Raw genomic sequence first — 14,232 nt, 5'->3', positions numbered from 1 at the left:
TCATTGCTTAGATAACTGTGGCAGATACAACTTTTTTTACAGACCTCAAATAGGAATAATATACTGAAGACAAAACCTCTAAAGAACACTAACTGTTCCCTTCAAAAAAATGAAACTAAAAATGTACAATTGTGTGTATTAGTAACCCCTGTTAAGGAACCCTCTGCATTTTGTCATTAGAAACTAATATTATTGCCAGACACTAATGTACTAATTTAGGATCTGCTTTGAGTATGGTTAAGCAGTTCCACTTACTAAATACTAAACTGGTCACTAACTTATAACATGGTCACAAAAGGATTCCCCTTTAACCAAAACCAAAAATGTCACTCTGTTTCACTTTAACCAAAAATTATTGTATCAACATTAGCTAATTGATAAAATCTTTAAAGAATTCACAAATGTATTTAAATCTGTATATTATTTTGGTCATGTTCAAGAGAGGCAAGTGTTTGAGAAAATATTTTTGATTAAATGAAATACATTTTAAAGGCAGAAACTGACTGAAGACAGGCTAAGAACATAACCCCCTGGAAAGGTATCACCTCCTGTAGTTTTATCAGAATAGCCATGAGCATTCACAAAAGTTACTGTATAAGAGGCTTATTTACAAAGTAATGAATAACAGAGGAGATTCAAAATATCTCATATCCCTAACTAAGCTAAACAGACCTAAATATATCAAATTGAATATATATCCTTGTTCCCCTTCCCTCCTGTTGCTTCTTTGTTTGTCCCAATATTCTTTATTTTCCTTCTGATGCTTCTCATTTCTCCTTTCCTCATTAAGTTTAATTTGTGATTTAGTATTTAAGTTTCGTTCATATTTTAAGGCAGTCATCTCCTTGTAAAGAGAGAAGGCTTTCTATAATCCCAACCTGTTTTATAGTTTATTTTTGTATAAGTGTCATACTTAGACTTTTAGTTAAATTTTAAAAACAAACTTTTAAAAAGCGGCATATTTTTCAGCATTAGATTTAAAATCTGTGACAAACTTTATATGTAATTTATTTTAATCCCTTTTTTGCTATAGTTGCATAGATTTTAATGATTAAACTGTACAGCTGAAACAATTTTCTTTAAAAAAATTAAGAGAAAGCACAGTTAATGCACAGGAGAGTGAAATAATAATGCCAGCATTGAAGAATGGGATGTGGGTATGGGGTAGGAGAAGGGGACGGGGGACATGGGAATGGGGAAGCAGAGAGTGGAGAGAAAGAGTGAGCATACATGCGCCCACAGGTGGCCACGGGGGGCAGAGAGAAGAAATATTTTATCCATATTAAAAAATTTAAATGCTTTGTGAAAAATTTTAAGCACTTAGATCTGGGTCCCCAAAGGGACTTAGGCGTTACAATGCAGAGCACTACAATGCTTAACTTTTAGGCACCTAGCTAATCATAGGGATAACGTTTTGATCACCAAAGCCGGAATTAGGTGTCTAGGCTCCCTACACAATGCAAATGGAGTGATAGGTGGCCTAGAATGTGGTATACAAAAGCCAGCATGCTAGGTGGGAGCTGCCTAAGCTAGCAAATGAGAGATGCTAATGAGAACGGTGTATCATCAGCCCCTCTGCATACCTCATATGCTGGGCCTGATCCAGGAGGCATGCTCAGAGGCTGCTTAGATTTACACAAACCAGCTGAAGGAGGCCCTCCCATATAACCTATACGGCAACATATAGGGTCTTCACCTAGAATGTAAGAGAGCACTAGATCAAGTCCCCACTCTGCCCTCATGAGGAGAAGGGATCTGAACAGGGATCTGCCACCTCTCAGGCAAGTGCCTGAACCACTGGACTATAGATCCATTCTCACTTGCTCTCTGGCCCAGTTAATATCTAATTATTCAGCTAAGGTGAAACAACTTCAACAGGCAAGACTGAGATAGCCCCACATCAGGATATCCCATAGTCTAGTGGTTAGAACACTCCCTTGAGAGGCTGTAGATACTTGTTCAAATCCCTTTTCCATCAGGCAGTGGGGTGACCTAAGCCAGTGGTATCTCATGTGAGTACCCTGACCACTAGGTTAAAGCTTAAATGGGAGCTGCTGCTCCTCTTCCAGATCATCATTTTGTGTGGAGTTAGGCAGCCTTTGTAAGCTCAGGAAGTTTTATTTAACGATAAACACATTTTGAAAATGTTGACCGTAGTGATTTGCATAAAGTCATACCCCAGGTGGGAACAGAACCCAAACCTGTACTTTAACCACAAGATAATCCATTCCTCACTGATTATTAGTACTACTGTCTCTGTTTGTATGAAGATTATTTTTTGATTGTAGCAGATACCTATAAAACAGGATATCAAAACCCATTCAAGAACTGAAAAAATAACATGTTTTTACCAGCTTTTCCGCTTCTGTGTTCATCTCCCTTAACTGCTTGATGTGCTCCTTCTTAATCATAAGGATTTTTGATAACCTAGTCTATAGACAAAGAGGAAATTTTTTTTTTTTTTTAGGACAAACATCTTTAAACAGTTTTAAAATGAATGATAAAATTATTGAAAAATATCAGACACTTTTTGCTAAAAGTGTAAAGATATTTCTCAGACTGACTACAAATTAAGATGTATAAATTAAATATATTTTTTTCCCACAGAAATTATAAACAGTACTTTCAGGGAGCCTTACCTCTATGAAGCCAAAGCACAATGGTTGAAATTCCCTACACAAAGACTGAGTAAATAGGATTTGTGGACATATTTTGAGGATGAAGGGAACAGAATCCTTCCCTCCCTACAGCGTGAAGATATAATATAGGACTTTTGCACAGCAACGCTGTGGATGTAATTATCGTGGGCTACAGTAGAGATCAGCTGTTTCACTATCGCCTTCCCCATAAGGTTTTCACCCTGTTGATGGACTCACTTGTCATGTCCCAGACTGGACACAAACCCATTGTGTGCACTCCTGCAACAACAGCTGAAACACAACATGGGTTTGCAGCAAACAAGAGGGCTCTGGAGGTTTTTCACTTCTTGGGCTCTTCCTTCAAAACAGAAGTGCTCTGTATCTGCTGCATTTGGGGTGTAATGTGCCCATAGAAAGGTCTGCTAGATTTTGTCCAACATGCATCTAACTACTTGAAGTGTGGATGTCAGCTGGGACGGATGGGTGTAATCCTAGTGCCACTGCAGTCAATAGGAATTGAGCCATTGATTTCTGTAGGGCCAGAATTTCCTCCAGTATGATGAGGGTACCTATACCGGAATTCAGTGCAGTTGGGAACAAGGTATACTAGAATTTTCACAGTGATATGTTATAATTGAAGACTAAATGAAAGTTAGTACTAAACAGTTTATTATAGAAACTAGCTACTTTCAGTTCCCAATCTTGTAGTCCTCTTCATGCAGGCAGAACTACCACTGAAATTAAGGAAAGGAACGCAGGAACAGGCTGAATTAGTGTATGTTTGTTTAAGTTAGCAATTTATACTTGAATTTGAGTTACTACAAAACATCTATAGGGACACCGAAGTACTTTTAGTGTTTAAATATTTTACTCTATATTGTTTGTAGTATCTTCTGAGAAGTTTGTAAAACATACATTTTTTCCTACCAATTTTGTATTTTTCTATTTGTTTTACACATCTCTCCTCTCTTTCCCCCCTCACCATTTAAACTAGAATTTAGATTTATTTCTTTGTATTTAATTTACACTAGTGAGGAAAACGTGCACAGTTCTGGGAAAATACTGCATTAGTTAACATGCTCCCTCTACTGGACATGCAGGAGCACAGTAAAAAAAAAAAGTCATTTCTGTCTACATTCTGTTTTTATTATATCTTAATTTTTAACTCATCCTCAAAAAAAGAAAGATACTGCTAATCATTTGGAAAACTAGATTCTAACACAGCTGACAAACTGGGACCCCATACAAAGGGAATCCCATCCATCAGTTTTGAACTAAAATGTAATATATTTTAAATTGAATCCAGTATCCCCAGAAACATTTAATCTTGTATGTGAGGATAAAATATTTTCATGATTTTTGTCAGTATTCCATTTAGCTTGGATGTAAATATTAATGTACAAGAGATGGTCAACTGATATAGCAAATTCCTTTTGGAGCTATCATTTCTCTAATATGCATAACTTTGTCCTTAATAAAAGAGAAAGTTACTCACCTTGTGCAGTAACTAAAGTTCTTTGAGATGGTTGTCCCTGTGGGTGCTCCACTTTAGGTGTCTTGGCGCCCTGTGCTTACAATTGGAGATTTGTAGCAGCAATGCCCCGGTTCGCTGTGCACGTGTGGCAGCCTTCTCTCGCTGCTCTGAGCGGCTACCTCGCATGCGCAGCCAACTGACCCCCAGTTCCTTCTCTACCCCAGAGGATCAGTGTGAAGCTCCGAAGTAGAGGTGAGGAGGGTGCATAATGGAGCTCCCACAGGGACAACCATCTTGAAGAATCTGAGTTACTGCACAGGGTGAGTAACCTTCTCTTCTTCTTCTTTGAGGAGTGTCCCTGGGGGTGCTCCACTTTAGGTGACTATGGAGCAGTACCCCTTGGTGGAAGGAGGGGCTTCAGAGTATCTTTGTTGAGGGTAGATAGCACCGAGAGTCTGAACTTAGCGTCGGCAGAGGAATGTTGTTCCAGGGCATAGTGTTTGGTAAACGAGTGGGCCGAGGCTCAGGTAGCTGCCCTGCAAATGTCTACAATGGGTACATTATTGAGAAACCCTACTGACGTGAATAGCTCTCTGGTAGAGTGTGTACAAATCACAGCTTGAGCTGGGATATTGCTCTGATGATAGCAGAGGTGGATATAGCCAGAAATCCACTTAGATAGTCTTTGTTTGGAGATGGCCTCACCCTTCGATCACTCTGTGACTGACAGAAAGAGACATGACGATTTTCTAAATGTCTTTGTTCTTTCTAGGTAGAAGGCCAGAGCTCTACAGACATTGAGTGTGTGAAGGGATGCCTCCCTGGCATCGGCGTGGGATTTTGGAAAAAAACATAAGTAAGTAAATGGGTTGGTTTAAATGAAATGAGGAGGCTACTTTAGGTATAAATTTAGGGTGGGCTCTTAGGATCACTTTATGGAATGTGGTATATGGTGGGTGTGCCATTAGGGCCCCTAGTTCCCCTACTCTTCTTGCTGAAGTGATCGCAATAAGAAAGGAGACCTTCATCGATAGATGTAGCAATGAGCAAGTCGCAAGGGGTTGCCCATGAGGGTACACAGCACGAGGTTAAGGTCCCATATAGGAGTAAGGTGTTTTAGGGGAGAGTAGATGTTGGTCATGCCCTTTAAGAATCGTTTAATTGTTGAATGAGCAAAGATCATGGTTCCATCTACCTCATCATGTAGTGAGGTGATAGCTGCTAAGTGTACCTTTACGGAGCTATTGGAGAGGCCTGCCTTTTTAAGGCGTAATATATAGTCCAGGACTCTGGGTAGAGGGGCAGAATGAGGAAACATATGGTGAGCCTCGCACCAGATGCAGAAACATACCCACTTAGGAGCACATGTTTTGTGTGTGCTTGGTTTGCGACTATTCAAGAGAATGTCTTTAACCTCCTCAGAGTAATCCTGATCCAGCCCCATTAGCCATGGAGTAACCAGGCCTTGAGGCGGAGAACCACTAGGTTGGGGTGAATGACATGGCCGGTGTCCTGTGTCAGGAGGTGAGGAAGTTTTGGAAGGGTTTGAGGAGGTTTCACTGCCATCTGTATTAGGTATGGGAACCACGTCTGTCTGGGCCACGTGGGTGCGATGAGTATGACCCTGGCCTTGTCCTGTCTGATTTTGTGTAAAACCCAGCTCAGTAGAGAAATCAGCGGGGTGGCGGTGGGGAACCACATGTACATTAGTGGTGCTTCCCATTCTGTGAGGAGGGCATTGCCCAGTGAGTGGTGCCCGAGCCCTGCTCGGGAGCAATATTAAGGGCATTTTCTATTGTGAGCTGTTGCAAATAAATCTACAGTAGGGAACCCCCACTAGTTGAATATGGGGGTTTGGTTGAATATTCGAGGGTTGGGCAGTCCATCTCTCACTTGTGGGTTTGTGAGAAGTGTCTGCTCAGATGGTCTGCTGTGGTGTTCTGAAGTCCTGGAAGGTAAGCTGCAGAAATGTCTATCTTGTTGAAGATGAACCATTTCCATAGGTGTAGTGTCTCGATGCAGGGAGTGTATGATGCAGGGAGCAGAGAGTGCTCCACCCTGTCTGTTTATATAAAACATGCAAGTTGTGTTGTCCACGAGGACTCTGATGGTATTGTTGCAGATAAGGGGAAGGAAGTGTTCACATGCTTTTCTAACCGCTTGGAGCTCTAGAATGTTTATGTGTAGGTTGGTTTCCGCTGCGGACCAGCGACCCTGGATGGTGGTGTTGTCCAGATGGGCTCACCATCCCACGAGGGAGGCATCTGTGGTGATTGTTATAGTGCGAGCTTTTTGTTGAAATGGGACCCCGAGCAGATGTTTTGCGGTTGCATCCAACGCTTGAGGGAGTCCTTCACTCTGCGGGGCATAGTGAGCCGTTTGTGGAGGGAATGCTTGTCTGGTATATAGCAGGTGCAGAGCCAAGCCTGTAGGCATCCCATATGCAGTCTGGCATGTTTGACTACATAAGTTGTAGCAGTCATATGCCTAAGGAGTTGTAGACAGGCCCTGGAGGATGTTTGGGGGCTATCTGAGTTTGTTATCATCAGCCTGGTTAGGTTGAGGAATCGCTGTCAGGGTAATCTCACTTGTGCTGAGAGGCAGTCGAGATAGGCCCCTATAAACTCTAGTTGCTGGACAGGGACCAAGGTGGACTTTTGGTCGTTTATTTGAAACCCAAGGTTGGTGAAGAGGGTTATAATGGTTTGTGTAGCTTGTACTGCCATCTGCTGAGTTGGTGTTCTTATGAGGCAGTTGTCCAAGTATGGGAAGATCATTATCCCTAGCCCGTGGAGGTGAGCTGCAGCGACGGCTAGGACTTTGGAAAATACCCTTGGGGTTGTCGATAAGCCGAAGGGTAGTACCTTGTATTGGTAATATTGATGGCCTAGTGTGAAGTGCAGAAATCATCTGTGTGCTGGAAGAATCCTGACAGGAAAGTATGCGTCTTGTAGGTTTAGGGACAAGAGCCAATCTCCTTTCTCTAATGCCAGAATTATGGCTGCCAGGGTAACCATTTTGAAGGGCTGTGTCCTTATGAACTTGTTGAGTTTGCGTAAGTCCAGAATGGGTCTCCAGCCACCATTCTTTTTCTGTGTGAGAAAAATAAAGGGAATAAAACCCTCTTCCCCTGTGTTGGAGAAGTACTATTTCCATGGCTCCTAGTTGCAGGAGATGGTTTATTTCCTGCTGCAACAGGGTCTCGTGAGATGGGGGCCTGAAGAGGGATGGGGAAGGTGGGTGGGTAGGGGGATAGAAATAAATGGGAGAGAGTAACCCTTTTGGACAATTTCCAGCACTCATTTGTCTGTAGTTCTTTGGGTATATAATCTGCCCTGTTTTTTCTTGTGGTGGTTCTTGAGTCCTTTAAGGTATGTAGAGATGCATCTGTGCGTTCCGCAAATACTTTTTGTCCCTCAAAGGGCAGGTCCTCAACTGTGACTTGTACTTTCCTAGGAAATCCACAGAGGTGGAGCCATGATGCTCGATTCATGACCACGGATGTGGTGATAGAACGAGCTGCCATGTCAGCGGAATCAAGGGAGGTCTGCAGGGCTGTTTTGGCAATTAAGGAGCCCTCTGCAATGTTAGCTTTGTATTGCTCCTTTGACTCCTCCAGCATTTGTTCAATAAAATATATGTCATTTTATTAAACAAGTTGTAAGTGTATTTTGCCAACAGAGCAGAGTAGTTTGCTACGCAAAATTGCAGTGAGGCCAAGGAACAGGCTTTGCATCCAAAGAGGTCAAGCCTTTTCCAGTCTTTGTCATAAGGGGTGGTTTTTGACTAGTGCTGTTTTCCCCTTTGGTTTACTGCCCATATGACCAGTGAATTTGGAGCTGGGTGAGTAAATAAGAACTCAGCCCTTTCGCTGGTACATAATATTTTCTGTCTCCGTTTACAGGAGGGTGGGTCAGTGGCAGGTGTCTGCCATATTGTCTTTGCAGGATCCATTATAGCAGCGTTGATGGGCAGAGCTATCTTTGCTGATGGGGATGCCTGCAAGATTTCAGTAAGTTTGTGCTGGGTCTCTGGCAGCTCTGCTAAAGAGATGTCCAGGGATTCTGCAACTCTTTTGAATAAGTCCTGGAAGGACTTAAATCATCTCCTATGGTGGGAGGCAGTGGCATAATTATTTTGTCCTGGGACAAGGACAAAATATGGGTGAGCGGCAATGTGTTGCCTTCAGGAGCTTCTTCTGGCTCTTCTCCCTCTTTCTCCTGGGCCTCCGATGGTGGTGGGTTCGTGGGTGAAGGGGACCGGGTGGCCCTTGAGGCTGGTGGGTTGTGGGGTTTAAGATTTTGGGCTCTGTAGATTGCCCGTGTGTCCCAGTATGGCCAATTGGGTGGCATAACAACAGGTGGTGGCATCCATGGCTGTGCCTGCCAGCTTTGCCCTTGCATAGGTGGCTGTTGGTGAGAGGGTCCCGGTTTTGGGGAGGGATGATGAGGAATCATTCTCTTCATCCTCATTACTAGATAGTGCAGATCCACTAGGAGTGCCTATTCGGCTCGATCCTGGTCTGACTAGGGTACCATTGTTGCCGAAGAGGGCATTCCTGGCGTGGAGGAGATTGCCAGGTCTGCCTGTCTGGTAAAGGCTTGCGGTACTGGAAAGCTCGGTGCCACAGATGGCAGCGTAGTGTGCTCTGACGGTGCAGAGGTCTTTTTAGGCCAGGGGTTCTCAAACTGGGGGTCGGGACCCCTCAGGGGTCATGAGGTTATTACTTGGGGGGTCACGAGCTGTCAGCCTCCACCCCAAACCCTACTTTGCCTCCAGCATTTATAATGGTGTTAAATATGTTAAAAAGTGTTTTTAGTTAAAAAAAAAGGGGGGGGGGGAGGAGGCGGGTCGCACACAGAGGCTTGCTATGTGAAAGGGGTCACCAGTACAATAGTTTGAGAACCACTGTGTTAGGCTGTGTATATGCAGCAGGTGGTGCCATTACACTAGCCGGTGCTGAGATGTTCTTCGGTACTATTGGCACCAAGCTAGGGAGCTTAGCTTTAGCTTGTGCACCGGAGTCAGAGCCTGGCCGTGTCAGTGCCTTGGGTCCTCGGGATGTCTCGGTACTGGACATTCCCGGTATCTCTCGGTCCGAGGTTCTTGGTGCCGTTGGTACCGGAGAAGATTTCTTGCCAGGAGACCGCTTCTTTTTAGGAGGACCTCTCTGTGGTGGATGACTGCAACCGATGTTTGGTCGCCTACTTAGGTGCAGCGTCCTTAGACACGGTTTGTGTAGAGCCCTTGTCTGAGGCTGCTGCTGGAGACCATTGGCCAGGAGGAGTTCTGGACTCTGGGTTGGAGGCTGGCCTGAGGGATTTCTCCATCATTAATAATTTTAGTTGGAGGTCCCTGGCTTTCAGTGTCCTGGCAGATAAATTCTTGCAGTGTGGACACTTCTGTGGTACATGGGTTTCCCTGAGACAGCAGATGGACTGAGCATGACCATCCGATACAGGAATTGATAGTGCGCAGGTCAGGCAACGTTTAAAGTCAGGGGAACCGGGCATGCCTGAGGAGGTCCAAGTCTATAGAAAACAGTCGTAGTTTAGTCACTGTCGGCAGAGACCCGCCGGTGGCGGAGGGAAGCAAACTAAAAATTTTTTTTTTTAAAGTGGGTAAATGATGGGAAAATGGAAGAAAACCAACAAATAAGGATAAATAAAGATGGGACTATAAACAATTTACAAAATAGACAGGGGTGCTGCTATTGCTGTGATTCAAGCCAAAAGAACTGGGGGTCGGTTGGCTGCGCGTGCGAGGTAGCCACTCAGAGCAGCGGGAGACGGCTGACATGTGCGATCAACCGGGGCACTGTTACTACAAATCTCCGATTATAAGCGCAGGGCACCGAGACACCTAAAGTGGAGCACCCACAGGGACAATCTGTGAAGAAGAACTAGAAAGATCATTTAGATACCAAAAGAAGAAAGGTCAATGAACATATTGATTTTATAAAGTGGGACCTGTCAGTCTTCACTGATAAATTATGGTAAAAATCAGTCTTACAAGGCCTGATTTTGGACCAAATTTCTTTTAGAATACTAACTAAATTTTTGCTTACAATCAATTGAGGGTGCAAAATTACTGGTGCAGATCATGATGTCTTCACATCTAATCATCTCGTGACCACAAATCAACTGTTAGACTTCTAAACATTATAATTAGTTCCCACAATTAATTACAGGCACAAAATTAGAGGCTGGGTGGAAACCCCTTTGAAGATATATAACCTATTATATTTATTTTTTTCAAACTGAAATCTTTCAATGAATTAAATAAATGTTACCAAATAACTTGTCTTGAATACTTGTATAACCACTATGTAATAAATGCATAATGTTAACAGTGATACTTCATTTCTGTAAACACATTCCAATTTCTGATGTGTTAGATTTTGAATCATTAGGTAATCAAAATGATAGATATAACCACCATCAATGTGAAGCATAGTTCCATCAAGCTCCATATAAATTTCTTGAGGAATCTGGTCTACAAACCACATTAAAATATGCTGACCTTCCTTATGTACCCACCCATTGCCCTTTGGATGGAACTTGATAAAATCTCATGTGTCAGGATCTAGTATGTCAGTATTCTTCCAGACCAGTGCCACAGACTGTATACCTGATTTTCTCTACTAGTTGTGGTTTTCATGAAGGTAAAAGTTTTGGGTCACAGCATAAGATTCTCTAAAGGAGATCTCTAATTATCTGGTACTTTCTTTTGTCTTATCAAATCATGTATTAGTCATGACTCTCATGTCTGACTTTCCATATAAAGTGCAAATGAAACTTTTGATTGTTGTCATGTCTGAGGAAATTTCAGCAGTTTATAAGCCCTGAGCATGTTCTTAAAGCTTCTTTGGGCTTTTCTATGAACTGAAGAGGACACATTTTTCCTTTGCACATGACTAAAACATTGTAATTATAGCCTGAAAAAAGCAATAATTTCAGGAAGAAGAGCAAAGGGGAAATTCCATTTTTGCAGCAAGGCTGTAATAACTTCTCAGTCCAAGATCCAGCCATAAAATGGTAATCAACCTTTAACATAATAATATTACAGTACCTAGACAATATGTTTCTGTTACTCTCACAACAGTGCTGGCCATCAGGTGAAAGAGATGATTCACTTACAATACAACCAGTGTTAGCTTTTTCATAGCAACACCTAAGCTCAGCAACACTGCTTCAAATGTCTTCAAATAAAAATAATTCATACTCTAGGCTTAAATATAATGTGTGGCCTTTAAGCAGAGTTTTTTTTTGCATCCTTCTCTCATTCCTTTATTAGAAACATGAATTGGGTAGGCCTGAAATAACCATACAAGAGTCCACACTGGAAATCTTTGCTCTGATTTTGTTCAGGCACATTTTGGCAATTTTTGCTTGCTCGGTGTCCTTGAAAAATGCAGTCAGAAGCATCACAGGCAAGAAGCCCATGCTTTGTAAGCTCAGTTTACTTAATGTGAGTAGGTGAATATAACCAAATATAGGTTGAAATTTGAAAGTTTTCTGATTTAAAATACAGCATCAACATCACACAAATCAACTGTGATTGGGTAACTGAGATTTATTGGCTCTTCAGTTTCTTGGTCAGTTTGGTCTTATCAGTTTTGCAGATCATTCTCCCGACTATGTTTGACGAATCAGACTGAGAGGATAACTCTAGATCAAGTGTAGCAGTAGAAACAAATCTCATGCTTTGCAATTAATGAATCTTCATATATTATTGCCTTATTTTTACTATAATTGTATTTAATGTAATGCTCTTGACCTTACTAAACACTATCTTACCCTACTTCTTACTATTTTTGGCCATTAAATTTCCCTTAATCCAGTGGTTCTCAACGGAGGTCTGTGGCCCCTGGGGGTCTGCAATCTCTTTCAAGGGGGCCACGGGGCTCTATGGCTGAAACCTAGAGCCCGAGCCCCAGCGCCCCCCCGCAGGCTGAAGTCAGGAGTGGAGGCTGAAGCCCTGATCCGCAGAGCCAATCACGGAGCTGAAGCTGGGAGGTGTGGGGCTGAAGCCCTGATCCCCGGCACCCCCCGCGGGGTTGAAGCTGGGAGGCACCAGGCTGAAGCCCCAATCCCTGGTGCCCCCCACGGGGCTGAAGCCGGGAGGCACGGGGCTGAATCCCGGAGCCCCGAGCCCTAGTGCTCCCTGTGGGGCAGAAGCCCTGAGCCCATGGGCAGAGTTGGGGACATGAAGGGCTTTGCCCCCTCCCCCCACCAAACTGCAGTGCAAGCACAGGACAGTTCTGGGGGCAGCTCCACACCTCCCCACCACATCCTTCTTTCCCCACCCCGCCAGGTCAGAAGCAGGAAGCTGGGACTGGGCAGTGAGTGCGGGGCAGCTGCTGCTCTGGCTGGTGCCATGGAGCAGGCAGCTGCAGCGTTCCCTTGTCTCCTGTTGGTGCCCGGGTTGAAACTGCTCCTCAGCTTCCAGCCCCCTTTGCTCACGCATCCAGTAAGAGCTGCCTGGGCTGGGGGACCTGGCCCTGTGGCTGGCAGAGCCCTCAGGGAACACGGACTGCAGGGGAGCCCTCCTGGCACACAGCCTCTAGCTACCCCCCTCCCTGCACCCTTAGCTACCCCATTTGCACACAGCCCCTAGCTATCCCCCTGCCTGCACCCTGAGCTGTTTTCAAACTTTTTGAGGTAACCCCTCCACCTTTGAGTTATAATTGTTGGTTTCCTGCCCCCGACAGGCTGAGTGACCTGCTGAGGTGAGTCAGGGGGTGGAGGTGCCACTCCCTCCCTGGACTCACCATGTGGAGCTGGCTTGAGCCCCGCTGGCTCCTGCTCTCCCAAAATAGACGTCAAACTACGCCTATGCCCAAGTCCCCTGCGCCTATGCCCAATGTCCTATCCCCGCTGGGCCCCGGCATTTTTAATAGCAGGTGTGTGTGTGGGGGGGGGGAGTGTCTCAGAAAGAAAAAGGTTGAGAACCCCTGCCTTTATCAGTTTTATTAAGCTCTCTGACAAGCAATATTTACTGCAAGTAATACGCACCATAAGTTGAATGGCCAAAACAGAAATATATTTTATATGAATTGAAGATAACAGATTAAAGAACTGAATTTTAAGTAATCTTTAAGAACTTTGTCAGAACATCCTTCAGTTCTTATTCGAGAATAGCCTGTTTTGATTCTGCTTTATGCTAGTTTTTGCAAAAATTATAATGGAATTTAACTTCTTTCATTATCAAGTTGACATTACTAATGATATTGTTTTGTCATCTAGAATAACAACTTGCTTAGATTAGTTTCTGTGCTTCCTGGATCTCGACTTCCCAGTATTACATTTTCACACTTCGTTGAACACATTCTCAGAATAAGCTAAACTATTATCTTCAAACACATAAGAGGAGGATAAAGATAGATTTGGAACACTAGAATTTATATCTTGAGGGATAGGAAGTGTTTGGTTTAGACGTATCTTTTTCACCTCCCTTTGATTTTGGGAATGCAGAGCTGCCTCTCTTGTTCTCAAAGTAAGCAGGACATCCCACTAGTTGCCGTGGCTTAGTGGATGGGATGTGTCAAATACTTTCTTAAAAAAAGGATATATCAGTACCATGCAATGTGAAAATTAAAATCTTAAAAAGCAGTAACTGACAAAACATACATACACAGAAGTTCTACATATAGGGAAAAAGAACCCTCAACATGTCAAAACAAAGATTTTGACTAACAATTCATGACAAGTTCCTTTTTTATATTAGCAAGCCTCTTATGAATTAATATCTAGTGTGAGTTAACCACATAAGAGTTCAACACAATAGATGTAAAAAGGCCAATGCACATAAAATTAAAAGAAGAGCAGTTAACACTCACCACTTGGATAAGAAATTCTACTGGAAAACCACCTAGTGTTTCGCTATCTGAGCCTGAAATTTTGTTTTTCCAAGAGGATTGTCCTAATAAAGGATCACTGTCCTATACAAGAAAGAAAGCTGCATTTAACAACTTATTTCTAGAAAGATTTTTAAAAAACTTTTATCTTGTTAAATATCCTCAGGTAATTCATTTCAATAATATACTGAATTACTATATTAATGTTTCATATCATATTGAATAATTAAGCAATGACACATTTTCTGGTACATATTACT

At 43.1% G+C, this 14,232-nt stretch overlaps 1 protein-coding gene across 4 annotated transcripts in view; it reads right to left on the bottom strand.

The window, feature by feature from the left end:
• The window catches only part of LIN9 (lin-9 DREAM MuvB core complex component), a 57,245-nt gene that overhangs the window by 5,231 nt on the left and 37,782 nt on the right, over positions 1 to 14,232 (bottom strand). For 3 of the 4 annotated variants that reach the window (XM_043543560.1, XM_037895621.2, XM_037895623.2), the window contains 2 exons: positions 13,955 to 14,056; positions 2,352 to 2,432 (listed from right to left, as the gene is read on the bottom strand). In XM_043543560.1, coding sequence (XP_043399495.1) covers positions 2,352 to 2,432; positions 13,955 to 14,056 — 183 coding nt within the window. The remainder of the gene's footprint in view (positions 1 to 2,351; positions 2,433 to 13,954; positions 14,057 to 14,232) is intronic. The other variant, XM_037895619.2, reaches the window with a different exon arrangement.

Source organism: Chelonia mydas, chromosome 3, assembly GCF_015237465.2.
Source record: "Chelonia mydas isolate rCheMyd1 chromosome 3, rCheMyd1.pri.v2, whole genome shotgun sequence".
In the NCBI taxonomy this organism is placed as follows: Eukaryota; Metazoa; Chordata; order Testudines; family Cheloniidae; genus Chelonia; species Chelonia mydas.
The sequence above is the reverse complement of the archived record's forward strand: the minus strand, read 5'-3'. Positions and strand labels throughout refer to the sequence as shown.